General features: G+C 38.9%; 2 protein-coding genes, 1 long non-coding RNA gene and 1 pseudogene across 6 annotated transcripts in view; 1 reads left to right on the forward strand and 3 right to left on the reverse strand.

Annotated features, from left to right (window-relative positions):
• The window catches only part of LOC136241698 (uncharacterized), a 101683-nt gene that overhangs the window by 50484 nt on the left and 37206 nt on the right, over positions 1-13993 (forward strand). The gene's annotated exons all lie outside the window — the stretch shown is intronic.
• LOC136241686 (peroxidasin-like) overlaps positions 1-13993 on the reverse strand; it is a 42075-nt gene that overhangs the window by 1980 nt on the left and 26102 nt on the right. For both annotated transcript variants that reach the window (XM_066032947.1, XM_066032946.1), the window contains exons 8-11: positions 13018-13104; positions 10058-10135; positions 9934-9972; positions 9783-9879 (exon numbers count right to left, since the gene is read on the reverse strand). In XM_066032947.1, the coding sequence (XP_065889019.1) occupies positions 9783-9879; positions 9934-9972; positions 10058-10135; positions 13018-13104 (301 nt within the window). The remainder of the gene's footprint in view (positions 1-9782; positions 9880-9933; positions 9973-10057; positions 10136-13017; positions 13105-13993) is intronic.
• On the reverse strand, positions 6028-7671 carry LOC136241217 (zinc finger MYM-type protein 1-like; annotated as a pseudogene).
• LOC136241688 (zinc finger MYM-type protein 1-like) lies at positions 7495-8947 on the reverse strand. Of its 2 annotated transcripts, XM_066032949.1 has the most exons (3): positions 8496-8947; positions 8108-8391; positions 7495-8056 (listed from the first exon to the last, which is right to left on the reverse strand). In XM_066032949.1, exons 1-3 carry the CDS (start codon positions 8874-8876, stop codon positions 7744-7746), a joined length of 978 nt encoding a protein of 325 aa, XP_065889021.1. In that variant the 5' UTR covers positions 8877-8947; the 3' UTR covers positions 7495-7743. The 2 variants fall into 2 exon arrangements, with proteins under 2 accessions (XP_065889021.1, XP_065889020.1); XM_066032948.1 differs by having other exon boundaries at positions 7495-8391.

A 13993-nucleotide genomic window follows, 5' to 3' on the forward strand; every position in this document is an offset into this window, starting at 1 on the left:
TTCCATCTGGAACAGGCATGTCCAATACATTTCAATTGAAAATTATTAAAAATTTAATTAATTATCGTGTACCACCTATCTCGAGTCTGTTTAGTAACTTTCTGAATTTGATACATGTAGAGCAACTCTCTGCAAGTACAACGATGCCAAACGAAGTCCAATTCACGGAAACTTTGGCTCGTCAAAATGGCCTAAACTGACCAGATTTCCCCATACATTTTGTATTGAGTGTTTTGGAGTCACGCAATAAAAGGCATAATAACCCATGACACGTGATAGATACCTCAGATTCGAACCAGATTTGGAAATAGCAGTGAATAGTGATTAAGATGAGCTATAGCAGAAGGAAATTTAAGTTTGTCATTTTAAGATTGAAAATCACTTACTTTTTCTATGGCAAATTGAATGCCAGATATTTGGAAAGGAACGCTCTGATCTATTTCGATGTCTTGACAGCCACTGTTAACCTTCACTACATTAGTGTTACAATGAAATAAAAGCACTGTGAATTAGTTCTGCAGGTTAGTTTGTGAAAATTACAGTGTTCCGTGATTAAGCAAAACAATGTCTGTGCCATGCAGCAAACTTCTTCATATGTTTCACTGTACATAAATTCAGTAATTTAGACCAGAACATGTGACTCATGATGGGTATACTTTTCATATAAACATTGATATCTGACACAGATTCGCTTACTGACTTTCACCTGCAGCCAAAGTTCCAAGACTTCTAATGATGATGTAAGTGGAAAATGACAAGATAGCCACAGTTTTTTGGTAATTGGTCCGTACACCTTGTCAACAATCTCGCCATGAGATAATACGAGCTAGTGGAGCTACCAGTTTTCGCCAGGCGGGTCTCTAAAATACCGTTAATTCGGTTAATCAGTGCGTGTCGATGACCTAATCCTCGATCTAATCAGTTTCGTTAACCTCCACTCCAGACTCTTATTCTTTCATACTTCAGCAACGGTGTACGACCTCAGCATTAAAGTACACCTCACCATGAAATGAAATCCAGTTACAATAAGACTTAATGTAGTCTCGTTACTTCTCTCTCACTCTCCTTCTTGGACTGCCATTGTTCAATTTTAACGAGAATTTTAATTAAAACCGCATATCACGTGTGTCCGCTTGGGACATTCCAAGGGACTTCACCTAAATAGATCACGTGATAATTGTCAGTCTTGTGTGGTACTTGTCCTTAGTCATAGCACAGCAATGTGGTACGTGTGTACTATAGCCTAGCTATATATAGCATTGTTTGTGTGCTGCAAATTTTTTGTGATGATGCATATGGTCGCATAGAACGTGTGATGGTAGGGCAAATGCCCGCCCCTAGCTATGCCTATGGCATTAACTAGCTTTTTTTAATAGCTACTCTATTATATGTTACTGATACATCAGGGGCACCAGAGTAAGGTGAAAGTGGTAACTAAGGCTAAGTCAACTGGTCTATATAGTCTGGGCCTCTGGGGCGTACTCCCTCAGAAAATTTTAATTAAGTATACTGCAACTTTTAGTCCTTCAGTGACCAAATTCGCTTCATCAAGTTTGAAAGTTTAATTCCAGTCAAAAAGGCTCGGATCTCAATGCACTGGTTGTATCTACCGTACCGGCTCTGATGCCCTATATTTACATTGTCCAAAAGATGGTTAGAGTCCCATATTAAAATGAACTCTTGTTATATGCTTGCATGGACTGTTGATAATAATGGCTATACTGATGTATTTAGCTTTCAGGTTGCGTATACAAGGTATTCTTTCATCTGCCAGTATAAATTACTATTCCATGCACTATGAGGCCTAAGGCTCTATAGCTACACACTAAGAATCAAATTATATAATGTTCTACACAATGATAAGATATTTGCCAGAGCAGAGTTCATGGTTATAGTATTAGCAAAGAGTTTTGAAAATTTATTGAGATGTTTTATTTAAGTGCATATTGACTGTTCCTCCTATAATTATTGTTCAGTTATTGGATGTCTTGTTGGTTTCCTTCCATCCTCTTTACTGATCCCTCTTTATTGATTCTATATGACTAGAAAATCTGTACACCTTGTCAATCCAGTTACAACAGTTGATCTAAATATGTGACCGGATTTGACAAAACCAAGCTTACACACACATCCAAATTTGCGACTTTGAAGAACCATAACTCAATTTGGGAGTAAGCTATCACTTTCAAATTTTGAACAGTTATTGCACCATGCAGTAACAGACTTTTGTGAAAATTGTAGGTAAATAGCATATTTGGTGGCCAAACTACAACTGGTTAAAGTTGAAGAATTGGATGTGTGTGGAAGCCTGGTTTTGTCAAATCCAGTCACATATGATGATGATGCAGTTATTGAGACGAAGAGATGCATAGTGTTTCCCTACAGTGCCACAACACACAACCACTTGAAATGTAATCTGAAACTTATGTGTATATAGCTGCAGTGAACTAAGTAAGATCACTATAGCTGCTGGTAAGCATTGCGTCATATTACCATCCATCAGTGCTTGTGCAATAAACTGTCTGTATTATGAATTCAGTCAAAATTATGCATAGCTAGCTGTCTAGTAATTTATTAGGCACCCAGTTAATGCTTTAGTTTGAGCATAAGATGCCTGAAGTATTTACCACAGATATAGTTTGTAAATAATATTATAAAAAAGATAAATATACTCTAATAGAACAGTCAATGGCCAGCTGTGTAGTAATTGTGAACTAACTAGGCACTTGCTAAGTATGAGCATAATCTAAAGCATTTACCACAGATGAGATATTGTAAAATTTTGTTAATAGTAAATGAATACCACAGTAAACATAGATCTATTCTCTAATAGAACAGTCTGTCTATTCTACACTGTAAATTCATACTTCCAAATTTACAGTGTGAACAGTGTCTGTAATGTGCATGCCTTTGTCAAACACAATGACAGGTGCACATGTTTGACTCACCAAGATAATAATATTATTCCAAATATCAGTCATCTAAATGTTACCATTTTAACAATTTTGTTGTTCCACCAGTGAGACTATCACTATAACAAAAATGAGTGATATCCACCCCAAAAACACCTTCGCTGTGAAAAAAGGCGCGTCCAAGAAACTACAAGTGCCTGTAATCCAATATACTTTAAAACAGCTCAGTTGTAGGGAAAGACTTCATGAAAGCAAAAATAACTGGTAACTTAAAGAGCTGATATCTGGAGCGGCCAAGAATCAATCTTAATCCAACTACTTATACTAATTTTTTTTAATCCATGCAAAAACACCTAGCATTGGCTGGAAAAAAAAGTGCACCCATGAAAGTAACTGGCAATTGAAATAGCTGATATCTGAAGCGGCCAAGAATGAATGCTGATATACAACTAATTGGAATTAACAAAAAGTTTAACATTGAACCTTTATCTTTCAGCTGTGTTCTACATTCACTCTTGCTGCATCATAAATTGATTTTTTTAAACTCTAATTGGCTGGTAATTTGGCCGCCTTTTTTTTGCTCTATACACTGAATATTAAAAAAAGGCGGCCAAATTACCAGCCAATTAGAGTTAAAAGAAATCAATTTATGATGCAGCAAGAGTGAATGTAGAACACAGCTGAAACACAAAGGTTCAATGTTAAACTTTTGTTAATTCCAATTAGTTGTATATCAGCATTCATTCTTGGCCGTTTCAGATATCAGCTATTTCAATTGCCAGTTACTTTCATGGGTGCACTTTTTTTACAGCCAATGCTAGGTGTTTTTGCACGGATTTAAAAAAATTAGTATAAGTAGTTGGATTAAGATTGATTTTTGGCCGCTCCAGATATCAGCTCTTTAAGTTACTAGTTATTTTTACTTTCATGAAGTCTTTCCCTACAACTGAGCTATTTTAAAGTATATTGGATTACAGGTACTTGTAGTTTCTTGGACGCGCCTTTTTTTTACAGCGAAGGTGTTTTTGGGGTGGTATATATACAGTAGCAATCCAATCACTTTGCAGGCAGGTAGGGCAGGCAGGCAGACAGAGAAGGTAGGGCAGGCAGGCAGGCAGGCAGGCAGGCAGGCAGGCAGGCAGGCAGGCAGGCAGGCAGGCAGGCAGGCAGGCAGGCAGGCAGGCAGGCAGGCAGGCAGGCAGGCAGGCAGGCAGGCAGGCAGGCAGGCAGGCAGGCAGGCAGGCAGGCAGGCAGGCAGGCAGGCAGGCAGGCAGGCAGGCAGGCAGGCAGGCAGGCAGGCAGGCAGGCAGGCAGGCAGGCAGGCAGGCAGGCAGGCAGGCAGGCAGGCAGGCAGGCAGGCAGGCAGGCAGGCAGGCAGGCAGGCAGGCAGGCAGGCAGGCAGGCAGGCAGGCAGGCAGGCAGGCAGGCAGGCAGGCAGGCAGGCAGGCAGGCAGGCAGGCAGGCAGGCAGGCAGGCAGGCAGGCAGGCAGGCAGGCAGGCAGGCAGGCAGGCAGGCAGGCAGGCAGGCAGGCAGGCAGGCAGGCAGGCAGGCAGGCAGGCAGGCAGGCAGGCAGGCAGGCAGGCAGGCAGGCAGGCAGGCAGGCAGGCAGGCAGGCAGGCAGGCAGGCAGGCAGGCAGGCAGGCAGGCAGGCAGGCAGGCAGGCAGGCAGGCAGGCAGGCAGGCAGGCAGGCAGGCAGGCAGGCAGGCAGGCAGGCAGGCAGGCAGGCAGGCAGGCAGGCAGGCAGGCAGGCAGGCAGGCAGGCAGGCAGGCAGGCAGGCAGGCAGGCAGGCAGGCAGGCAGGCAGGCAGGCAGGCAGGCAGGCAGGCAGGCAGGCAGGCAGGCAGGCAGGCAGGCAGGCAGGCAGGCAGGCAGGCAGGCAGGCAGGCAGGCAGGCAGGCAGGCAGGCAGGCAGGCAGGCAGGCAGGCAGGCAGGCAGGCAGGCAGGCAGGCAGGCAGGCAGGCAGGCAGGCAGGCAGGCAGGCAGGCAGGCAGGCAGGCAGGCAGGCAGGCAGGCAGGCAGGCAGGCAGGCAGGCAGGCAGGCAGGCAGGCAGGCAGGCAGGCAGGCAGGCAGGCAGGGAAGGTAGGGCAAGCAGGCAGGCAGGCAGGCAGGGAAGGTAGGGCAGGCAGGCAGGCAGGGAAGGTAGGGCAGGGACGGTAGGCAGGGAAGGTAGGGCAGGCAGGCAAGCAGGCAGGCAGGCAGGCATTGATTAAAATCATTAACAAGTGGATTTACACCAAGAAGTTTATTACTTAATCATTTAATACTTTACATGTCAAGTGCGCCCATATGGACAATTTTCAAAAATTTGTCACATTCAGCATTTTATGTCTTATCGTTTGATGCTAGATGCAGTAAGAATCTTCCATAAATGTCTTTTCTTAATATATATTATTTCTGTGGTGGTTTTAATGGTAGCATTTTGGCGGGTGCTGTTCATTTCACAGGTAGGGATGTGGTGATTGTGCCAGAATAATTTTGGGAATAATAGGTATGTGTGGGAATCAGGAACTATGCTATCATTTTGAGGTGATTATAAAGCTTTAACAGTAGGAAAACCTGCAGATTACACAATTCCATTAAAAAAATTGAGATACTCTAATAGAGCAATTAGAACTCATACAGCAACCAGTTAAAGAATTCAAGACCATTTGAAGCTTAAAATTCAATGAAAATCGCCTGCTACAGCAATAAACTGGCATTATTAACCAATTATGGTGGCATAATTTTGGGAATAATGAGCAGTTCTCAAAAGCATTATAGGTGACTTTTTAGCACTGCTCAAAAGCATAATGCTCAATTTTTGGAGCATAATAGCCTCATTCCTATTCACAGGGAACCCTACTATACATACTGTTTAGTTAGTGCATGGGTCATTATATATAGTAGTTTTATAGCCATTTGTAAGCTACACACTCTATAATATTGTTAGCGGGTATTTTTATATAAATGCATCTGGATAAATGCTGAAAATGAACTACCATGCAGACAAGACTGACATAACCAATGGATGGATGGTTTATTATTATTTTTATAATATAAAGGTTTGTTGATAGCACCGCAAGGCTTACAATGATGAACTGGATTTCAACTAAACAACAAACATTTCAGGGCTGGGGGAAGCAAAATATTTTTGGTCAGGCACACTATCTAGGGGAGCACACTGAAAGGAGTAACCGTACAGTGTGCGAAGCACACTCAGCGAAATGCAAAGCATTTTGCCTTCTAGGGGGGTCTGGGGGCATGCCCCCCCAGAAAAATTTTGAATATATAACCTTCTGAGTTTAAATTTGGTGACAATTTTGACTGAAAATTGGCATACAGATAAAAGAAGTTTTGTTTGTCTTAAGCATGTGGTATTTGATTTATGTAATACTAGTACAGTAAATAGTAGCTATGGGCTGTATAATATATTTAAAACCCATATGCATAGGTTAATATTAACAAACTCTCAGTATTGCTGTACACTTTATGAAAATACAAACATGCACATCCTGCATGTTAAGACATATACATGTACAACAATAATATAATTTAAATGTTTCTTTTATGTAGGTAGTCATACTGGACACTGACGCAAATACAATAGTTACATGCACATAGCCATCAAATGATTTCCAGTTCAAAGCTGCCAAACACTTTTCTTCTTTCTTCATTGGCAGTTGAAAACTCAGTTAGTATTGATTTAACATCTACGGTATCAGTTAGAGATTTATGTATATGTACTACCATCATGTTGTTCAAACGTAATTGTGTCATTGAAGACCTCAAATAGGTTTAACACGGCGGAGTGCTGATGCGCTTCTCTCTGAAACAGCGTTGGTGGCTGGCATCAAAGCAATCAGCTTTACAAGCAAAGGCACTTGTGATAACAGAGATAGCTGTGCTGGAGGCAAAGATTGAAAACATTTATGAATGTCACAGAATTGTAGGTGACGGCCACTAACTGCAATTTTCATTTGTCCAAGTAGCTCAAGTTGAGTTTCAAGTTTAGATTTACTAAAATCTGATGCGTAAAAAGACACCACTTCATTGAGCTCCTGCAAATGGTATTTCTTAGTTGCAGCCTTAATAATAAGCTGCTCTAATGTTGAGTATGTTTTATAATCCTTTTGCTGAAAACGATTTTCAATTGTAGCAATGATTGAATCAACACTTTGAAAGTATATTTGCTTATAATGCTGTTTGACATCAGGAGGGTGATAAGGTTCAGCAGTGCCATCTTCATAACGTCTAGGACGTTTGCGAGCACGAGGTAAGGTTGGATCTTTGACTTCCAATGAGTTTTGGGTAGTTTTAGCAAGTTCCCAAAACAAATCAAAATCGTCATCTGTTCGAATTTTCTTGAAAACTTCTATGCATAGTTTGGCCACACTATAAGCCTCTACTGCTGACATGGCTGTAGCTTGCAAAGTTTTGCTTAAATTGTCGGTGTGCTTTAGAATCCGCTCACCTAACAAAAGACCAAACAAAAATCAAAATCCTTCATTTTTGATCGAACTCCATTTATTCTAGCCTTTATTTCTGATTGTGAGCAAACTTCTAATGCTTCATCCCACGTTGCTTCTAAAGTAGAATAGTTGACGCGTATGCTCTCAAGGGATAAAGCACGCACAGTCCAATGGGTTGGACAAAGGTTTCGTATGCCCGGGGTTGTGGTGTGAGTTCTTGATGAAACTTGTGAAAAATGGCATCTCTCCTAGGTGAATATTTGAAAAGCTTGCATATTTCAAGCGCTACATCGAGAGCATCACACATGCATTTAATACTTTTCAAAGTGTCGGACACAGCAAGATTTAAACTATGGCCATAGCAATGCAAATAAAGTGCTCATGACTCAAGTTTTTGAATGTCAGATGCCACTCGCTTCATGTTGGAAGCCCCATCATAACACTGGGCTCTACACATTGACATTGAAAGAGTCATGCGGCGCACAGTATCAGTGACAACATGAACAATGGTAGCAGCAGTTATGTCATCAACATGATGGAGGCCTACAAAATCCTCATGTGCTTCGAACTTGTCATCGACCCATCTTATACACACAACAACCTGCTCTTTATTTGAAGAATCCGTGACTTCATCTGCCTCCACTGCAAAATAACCTGCTGCCTTTATGTCTGCAGCAATTCTACGCAAGTGACTGTGAGCTAAAAGCTTAATCACCTCATCCTGTATGTGGTGATCTGTGTACTTGTTTGTTTTACGTTTCATTATTTCTAACATCCCTGGATCGTCATTTGCACGCAGCAGCATTAATTGGTAAAAGTTGGATTCCTTCTCACAGCCACCACCGCCATCTGATAGAATCCAATTGCCTCTGAATGGTAGGCCTTGTCTGGCAAGAAAGATGACATTTTGAAGAACTTTTTGCAAGTAAGCTCTGTTGATTGCCCTTTGGTTGGTACCAGCAGCAGCATAATGCTCACCAATATCTTTGTATTTGTTCATGACTAAATCAGCTGCCCACTTGTGCATCTAAATTAAAAAATAGAGAAACGAATGTAGTGATGCTCAAACTAGTGCGGTATTAAACAAAGCAGTTTGTTACGATATAGCTATGAATAATAATAAAAACTTACGTGGGAGCGTTCGTGAAGAGGAAATCCTCCGTGTTTCTCTCCAGTGGCATCCTTCCAATACGTATAGCCGCGGGTGAGAAACGCATCCGATGTTTTGCTGGTCAGTGAGCAATTCCTGACTCTTTCTTGTTGCACTGCCTTAATACAAACAAAGCAAAACGCTTTATCTTCTGTCTCGTTGTACGTGATCCATGACCACTTATCGAACCACGAAGATTGGAAGGAACGATAGGTCGGCTTTTTGTCCCCAAACTTCCTCTTCGGAAAAGCAAAAGTCTTCGGGTGATTGGGTTTATCACCCAACACTGGAAGAAACAAGTCTTCGTTATAATCAACTTCCACGGGCACCTGTTCAGAGCTGCCGCAGCCTTCCGCATGCATGCCAAAAATGTAATTCGATTTGATTGTGGGTTTGCTCTTTCAAATAAAGTAATAATTACCACAAATTAAAAATACAAATTAAAAATATTGCCCCGGCTCTTGCCGGGGCTGCCGGGGCAGTTCCCCCGGCCCTGCATTTTTTTGTCCTGAAACATATAGAAGGTGTGTATATTCTGTACAAGTGTTTACTCGATTGAAATGTAATATTCAGTAATGGAATATAGTTGTGATCTTATTGGGATGCTTGAACAAGGCTTCAGCACTAACTCATACATTTTCATGGTAAACTAAAATGCTTAGGATAAAAGCTTTTGTATTGTGAAGGTGTACATTGAAATCAATAAACATGCATACACTATCTTGATGGGTTTATCTTCATCTTCATGAAATATAATAGCATGTATTGTTGTAATTAGTTTAGTAATGTGACCAAAGCAAGGTAAAATACTCAATTTTATTGGCTCCTTACAGGGATTTAAATCTTCTAGATCCCTTGCTCTCATCTCTATGTGTCTGGGGCATTACAAAACACAGTAATTAAGTGCATCCATAAAATCAGCAATGCATTGCAAATTAACTGGATAGTTATGCTTAGAGAGAGGTGCAATGGGCTTTTTTCTACTAAGTAAATGGTAAATTTTTGTGTCACAAGTAGCCGTGAATGTACAACAATGAACTGTGATCTAAAAAGTTAGACTTCAAAAAACAGGGTTCTACAGAATTTAGAAATCCTGAGGCTCTGTAGTAGTGCCCGGGGGTGTCACACTAAAGGATCTTCGGGCTCACAAATTCCTATATTTCAAAGTCTTACTAGAAGGTGTATACATCAGCACTACATGCTATCTTAATTCATTTTACAGTACACATGAAGTGTTCATAGCAAAACATAAATACTTAACAAAGTACCTTTTCCATCTATACACAGCAATTCCAAAGAAAATAACAGTAAAGATGATGAAAGTAGCAATAGATAAGATTACAATGATTGTTTGTGAGGAGGAGTCTGTAATGAGAACAAGAGTGATATATCTTTTATTGGTTATGTGTCAATGCCTACTTGTGTTAGATGGTGGAACACTTGGAGAAGGAGTAAAGGCTATATACAACAAAACGTATTATACAAACAATAGCCATATACTTTTTTACTCCATACAATGTATCTACTAAATAAATCGACATACCTGTAGTTGCTGTTGGTAGAACCACTATAGATGCACTAGTAGTAGCAACAGTGTCAGTAGTAGTGGTTACAGTGGAAGCTATATACAAAAGTTGCATTGAGATATCCAGATGATGACCATGCTTGAGTAAATACAGTGTGCATACATAGATACTTCATCATTAACTGTCCTTAACTCTCAAGTGGGAGCTTCAGCCCCCCGGTCTCTCCCTCTGTCAACCCTTATGGTTTGTGTACTACAGTATTAATTATTTGTGTTGACCTTTTTCTGGATGTTGAGCATTATAAAATATGTGTAAAACATTACATAATACTGTACATGTTAATGACTTTTAAATATCCAGTTAAGCATCCTTACACACAAAAGGAGTGAGCAGAATTTAAAAGCAATAAAATTTGTTGCCAACAAGAAGAAGTGGCTTTAAGCCTGCATCAAATATGTCAGCATAATAAAAAGCATAATAGACTAGAGTGCTATGCCAGTATAATGTTGGAATATTAGGTGGATATTTCTAACTTAATTCCACGAAAACAGATTGATACTCCTTAATAGAGCAGTCACTTTGTAGTGAAATACTCTAATAGAGCATTCTCTGATTAAAATGTTCCAAGATAATGTTAAGAAATGTTACTAAACTAGGAGCATAATGCACGTATAATGGGAACACTGAAAAGCATATTAGGTTAAAATTATGAGAAATTCCTGAAAGAATTTTGGGCAAAATTTTGACTCAGGCCTAATAGGCTTGCACCAATTATGCCAGCATAATTTCTAACATAGTAGGCTAGCAAAAGCATCAAGCATTATGCCAGCATAATAAGACAATTTTCAAGATTTTTAATCAAAAGCACAATGCACACACAAAATACAGCAAAACATGAACACACCACAATGCATTTGATATGCAAGGTTATTATTTTATTGTTATTTGGCTGATTACTCACACTTCACAGATTGAGATATTCTAAGTGAACAGTCATATACTCTAATACAGCAGTGAAGAAAGGCTGATATTTTCTAATAAAGTAGCCAACTCTAAAGCATAATCTTGATTTTGAAAGCATAATTTTGAGCATAATAATAGGTTGGATTTTTGAGCACTGCTCAAAAGCATAATAGGCTATTTTCAAAGCATAATTGGCTCAAGCCTAAAGAATAATTTGTTGAAGACACCTTTAAGATGTACAATAAAACTGTGTGTTGTGCAGCCAAGGAAAGCCAGTGTAGCATACAAAAATGGCTTCTATGTCAGTCACATTTACTGTGCAGTGAAGGCATATCAATGCAATAATTGATTGGCATTAACATTAGGCTTGAGCCAATTGTACATATGTACCATGAAATAATCTATTATGCTTTTGACAAAATTAAACCTTATGCTTGAGAGCTGATTTTTTTTATTAGAGTATAATTAGCATTGTCTGACCGCTATATTAGAGTAAGTGACTTTTCTGCCAAAGTATATCTATGCCACTTCTGCAAAGTGTTGAAAAGTGTATGTAAATAATCAGACAAGAAACTGTAATATTACACATTATTTATTACATAATAATGTCTACTGTGTTCAGCTTTGCTTTCTTTGGGTGAATGTATGCACATTATAATTAAAATCTTAAAAACCATCTCATATAGCAGGAGCAAAAAGATTTGTAAAAGAGGTAAATCTGAATTAGAAGAGTACATTATTTGAAGACAAGGTGGATTCAAATAGCCTAACGGAAATCTGTGTCAAAAATCATAAGGATTGTGCATGCTTGATGGAGTAATCTCCATGGCTATGCGCTGGAGAGAGGACTGGGGTCTGCAGTAGTCTCAAGTGGAGCAAATTCTAATCAACCACTGGCTTGATCTCTGAAGACAGCTTCAATTCCTGCCAGCAATAACCTTATCCGTTTACTGGTTACTGACACAGTAATGATAATGTTTAACCAACTATTACATTACCTGGTAATACTGAGCTAAACTTGAAGAATGCATGAACAGACATATGTAGCTATACCTCAAAATATTGAATGATGTAAAGGCAAGTTACGTTTAATTGAAGTGGATTTATTTTCAAAGAACAACAGGTCTCAGACAGATTTAGTTCCGAAAAGAAACGTTTCTTTAAAATATCCAATAATAAAAATGTTTTGAAACTTATCCGCTATACAGTATACTGGCATAATGTTTGATGCTTTTGCTAGCCTAATAAGCTCCAATGTAAATTACGCTGACACAAGCCTAACTGATAGCCGTTCTTGGAAATCACTTTCTTGCTTTTGAAAGCCATGCCCTTTCACAGCTTGGCTGTTTTGCCATAGAAATAAACTCACATGGAGTTGTGAACCACTTTGGTGAATCTTTCAGGTTCATATAATGCTAAATCATTATAATGACACTACCAATATAAACTCTAATAAAGCAGTCAATAGAGTAATAAGATACTCTAATAGAGCAGTCAGCTTATACTAGACGGCTTTGATGAGTGATATAAATGTTACATTAAATGTTTTCTCATCACACTTTAAACTGTATCTCAATCTACTAATTAGCTACTCTTTGCAATAAAATTTAATAATTAGTTTGAAGCTTTATCCAAATGTCTTACAAACTTGCATTGATATTTCAGTGAAAATTACTTACTATACACCCTGTAGCTACATGCACAAAAAATGAAACATGAAGTTCAAAACAGCTCAATCATACAAAAAATTGATTCAATTTTTGAAAAGACAGGCATAGTTAAATCAAAAATGGTAGAGCTATAAAATGGATGATAATTAACAGCATTATATCTCGTATTTAGACAAAATCATTTAATCTACTTCTTGTATCTAACCAAATCAGAGCACAACACAGGTTATACATTGATCTCAAAAAGTTTGTATACTGTAGCATCTAATGTACAGGACTATTGTAATCTATTGTATAAATAGATAGACTTGTCAATTTCATATTTATATTTGCTTGAAACATACCTGATACAGAGGAAAATATAGGTGAGACTGAAGGATCCCTAGATGGATCTGTTGTATTAGGATTATTAGTAGTATCAGAACCAACAACTACATGAATAATTATAGAACAGTAATGGGAGAAATGATATATTTTCAAGTATACATTAGTTGTACTATAGTGTAACCACAATTATGGGCACAAAAAGCTCAAAATTTGTTGCCTTCCAGAGTTGAAAAAATTCTATTTTTCATTGTTAATAATTTTAAGTTGTGTTACTATATGCAACATGATGGTGGATATGTAATAGTTATACTACGGGCACAAGTGCTTTGTCTGATATATACGCACAAGCACGAGGGCCACAGGCCCGAGTGCGAGTGCGTATATACAGGCAAAGTACAAGTGCCCGTGTTATAACTAATCTAATCCAAAACAGCCAAGCTGTAAAAAAAGGGTGTGGCCCTCAAAAAGGCTATGGTGAAAAAAGATGTGAAATCCAAGGTGGCGGCCAAGAAATGGCTGTGATGGTAGGTTAATGGTAAAACTTTTAATAACAACAATTCAGGTGAATTTTTGTGCCACTTGGTCTTGACACAAAATTCACCTGAATTGTCATTATTAAAATTTTTACCATTAACCTACCATCACAGCCATTTCTTGGCCGCCACCTTGGATTTCACATTTTTTTCACCATAGCCTTTTTGAGGGCCGCACACTTTTTTACAGCTTGGCTGTTTTGGATTAGATTTCATTTGTTTTTGTATTTGTATACCCCAAAGCCGGCCTATATGGCCGGTTTTGGGACTTTTTTAACCTATCTTTTTTTCTTTACCACAGGAAGAAGAAAAGATGAAGTAGATGTACTTTAAATATTTTATCAGTAAATGTACAAATTATATATATATATATATATGATACATAATATTGATTATAGAAATCTCCATGGTGGTTTCTTTGTAATTAAACACTCTACAAGGTGACTTCTTCTAATTGCTC

The sequence above is a fragment of the Dysidea avara genome, chromosome 12, assembly GCF_963678975.1.
Source record: "Dysidea avara chromosome 12, odDysAvar1.4, whole genome shotgun sequence".
Lineage (NCBI taxonomy): Eukaryota > Metazoa > Porifera > Demospongiae > Dictyoceratida > Dysideidae > Dysidea > Dysidea avara.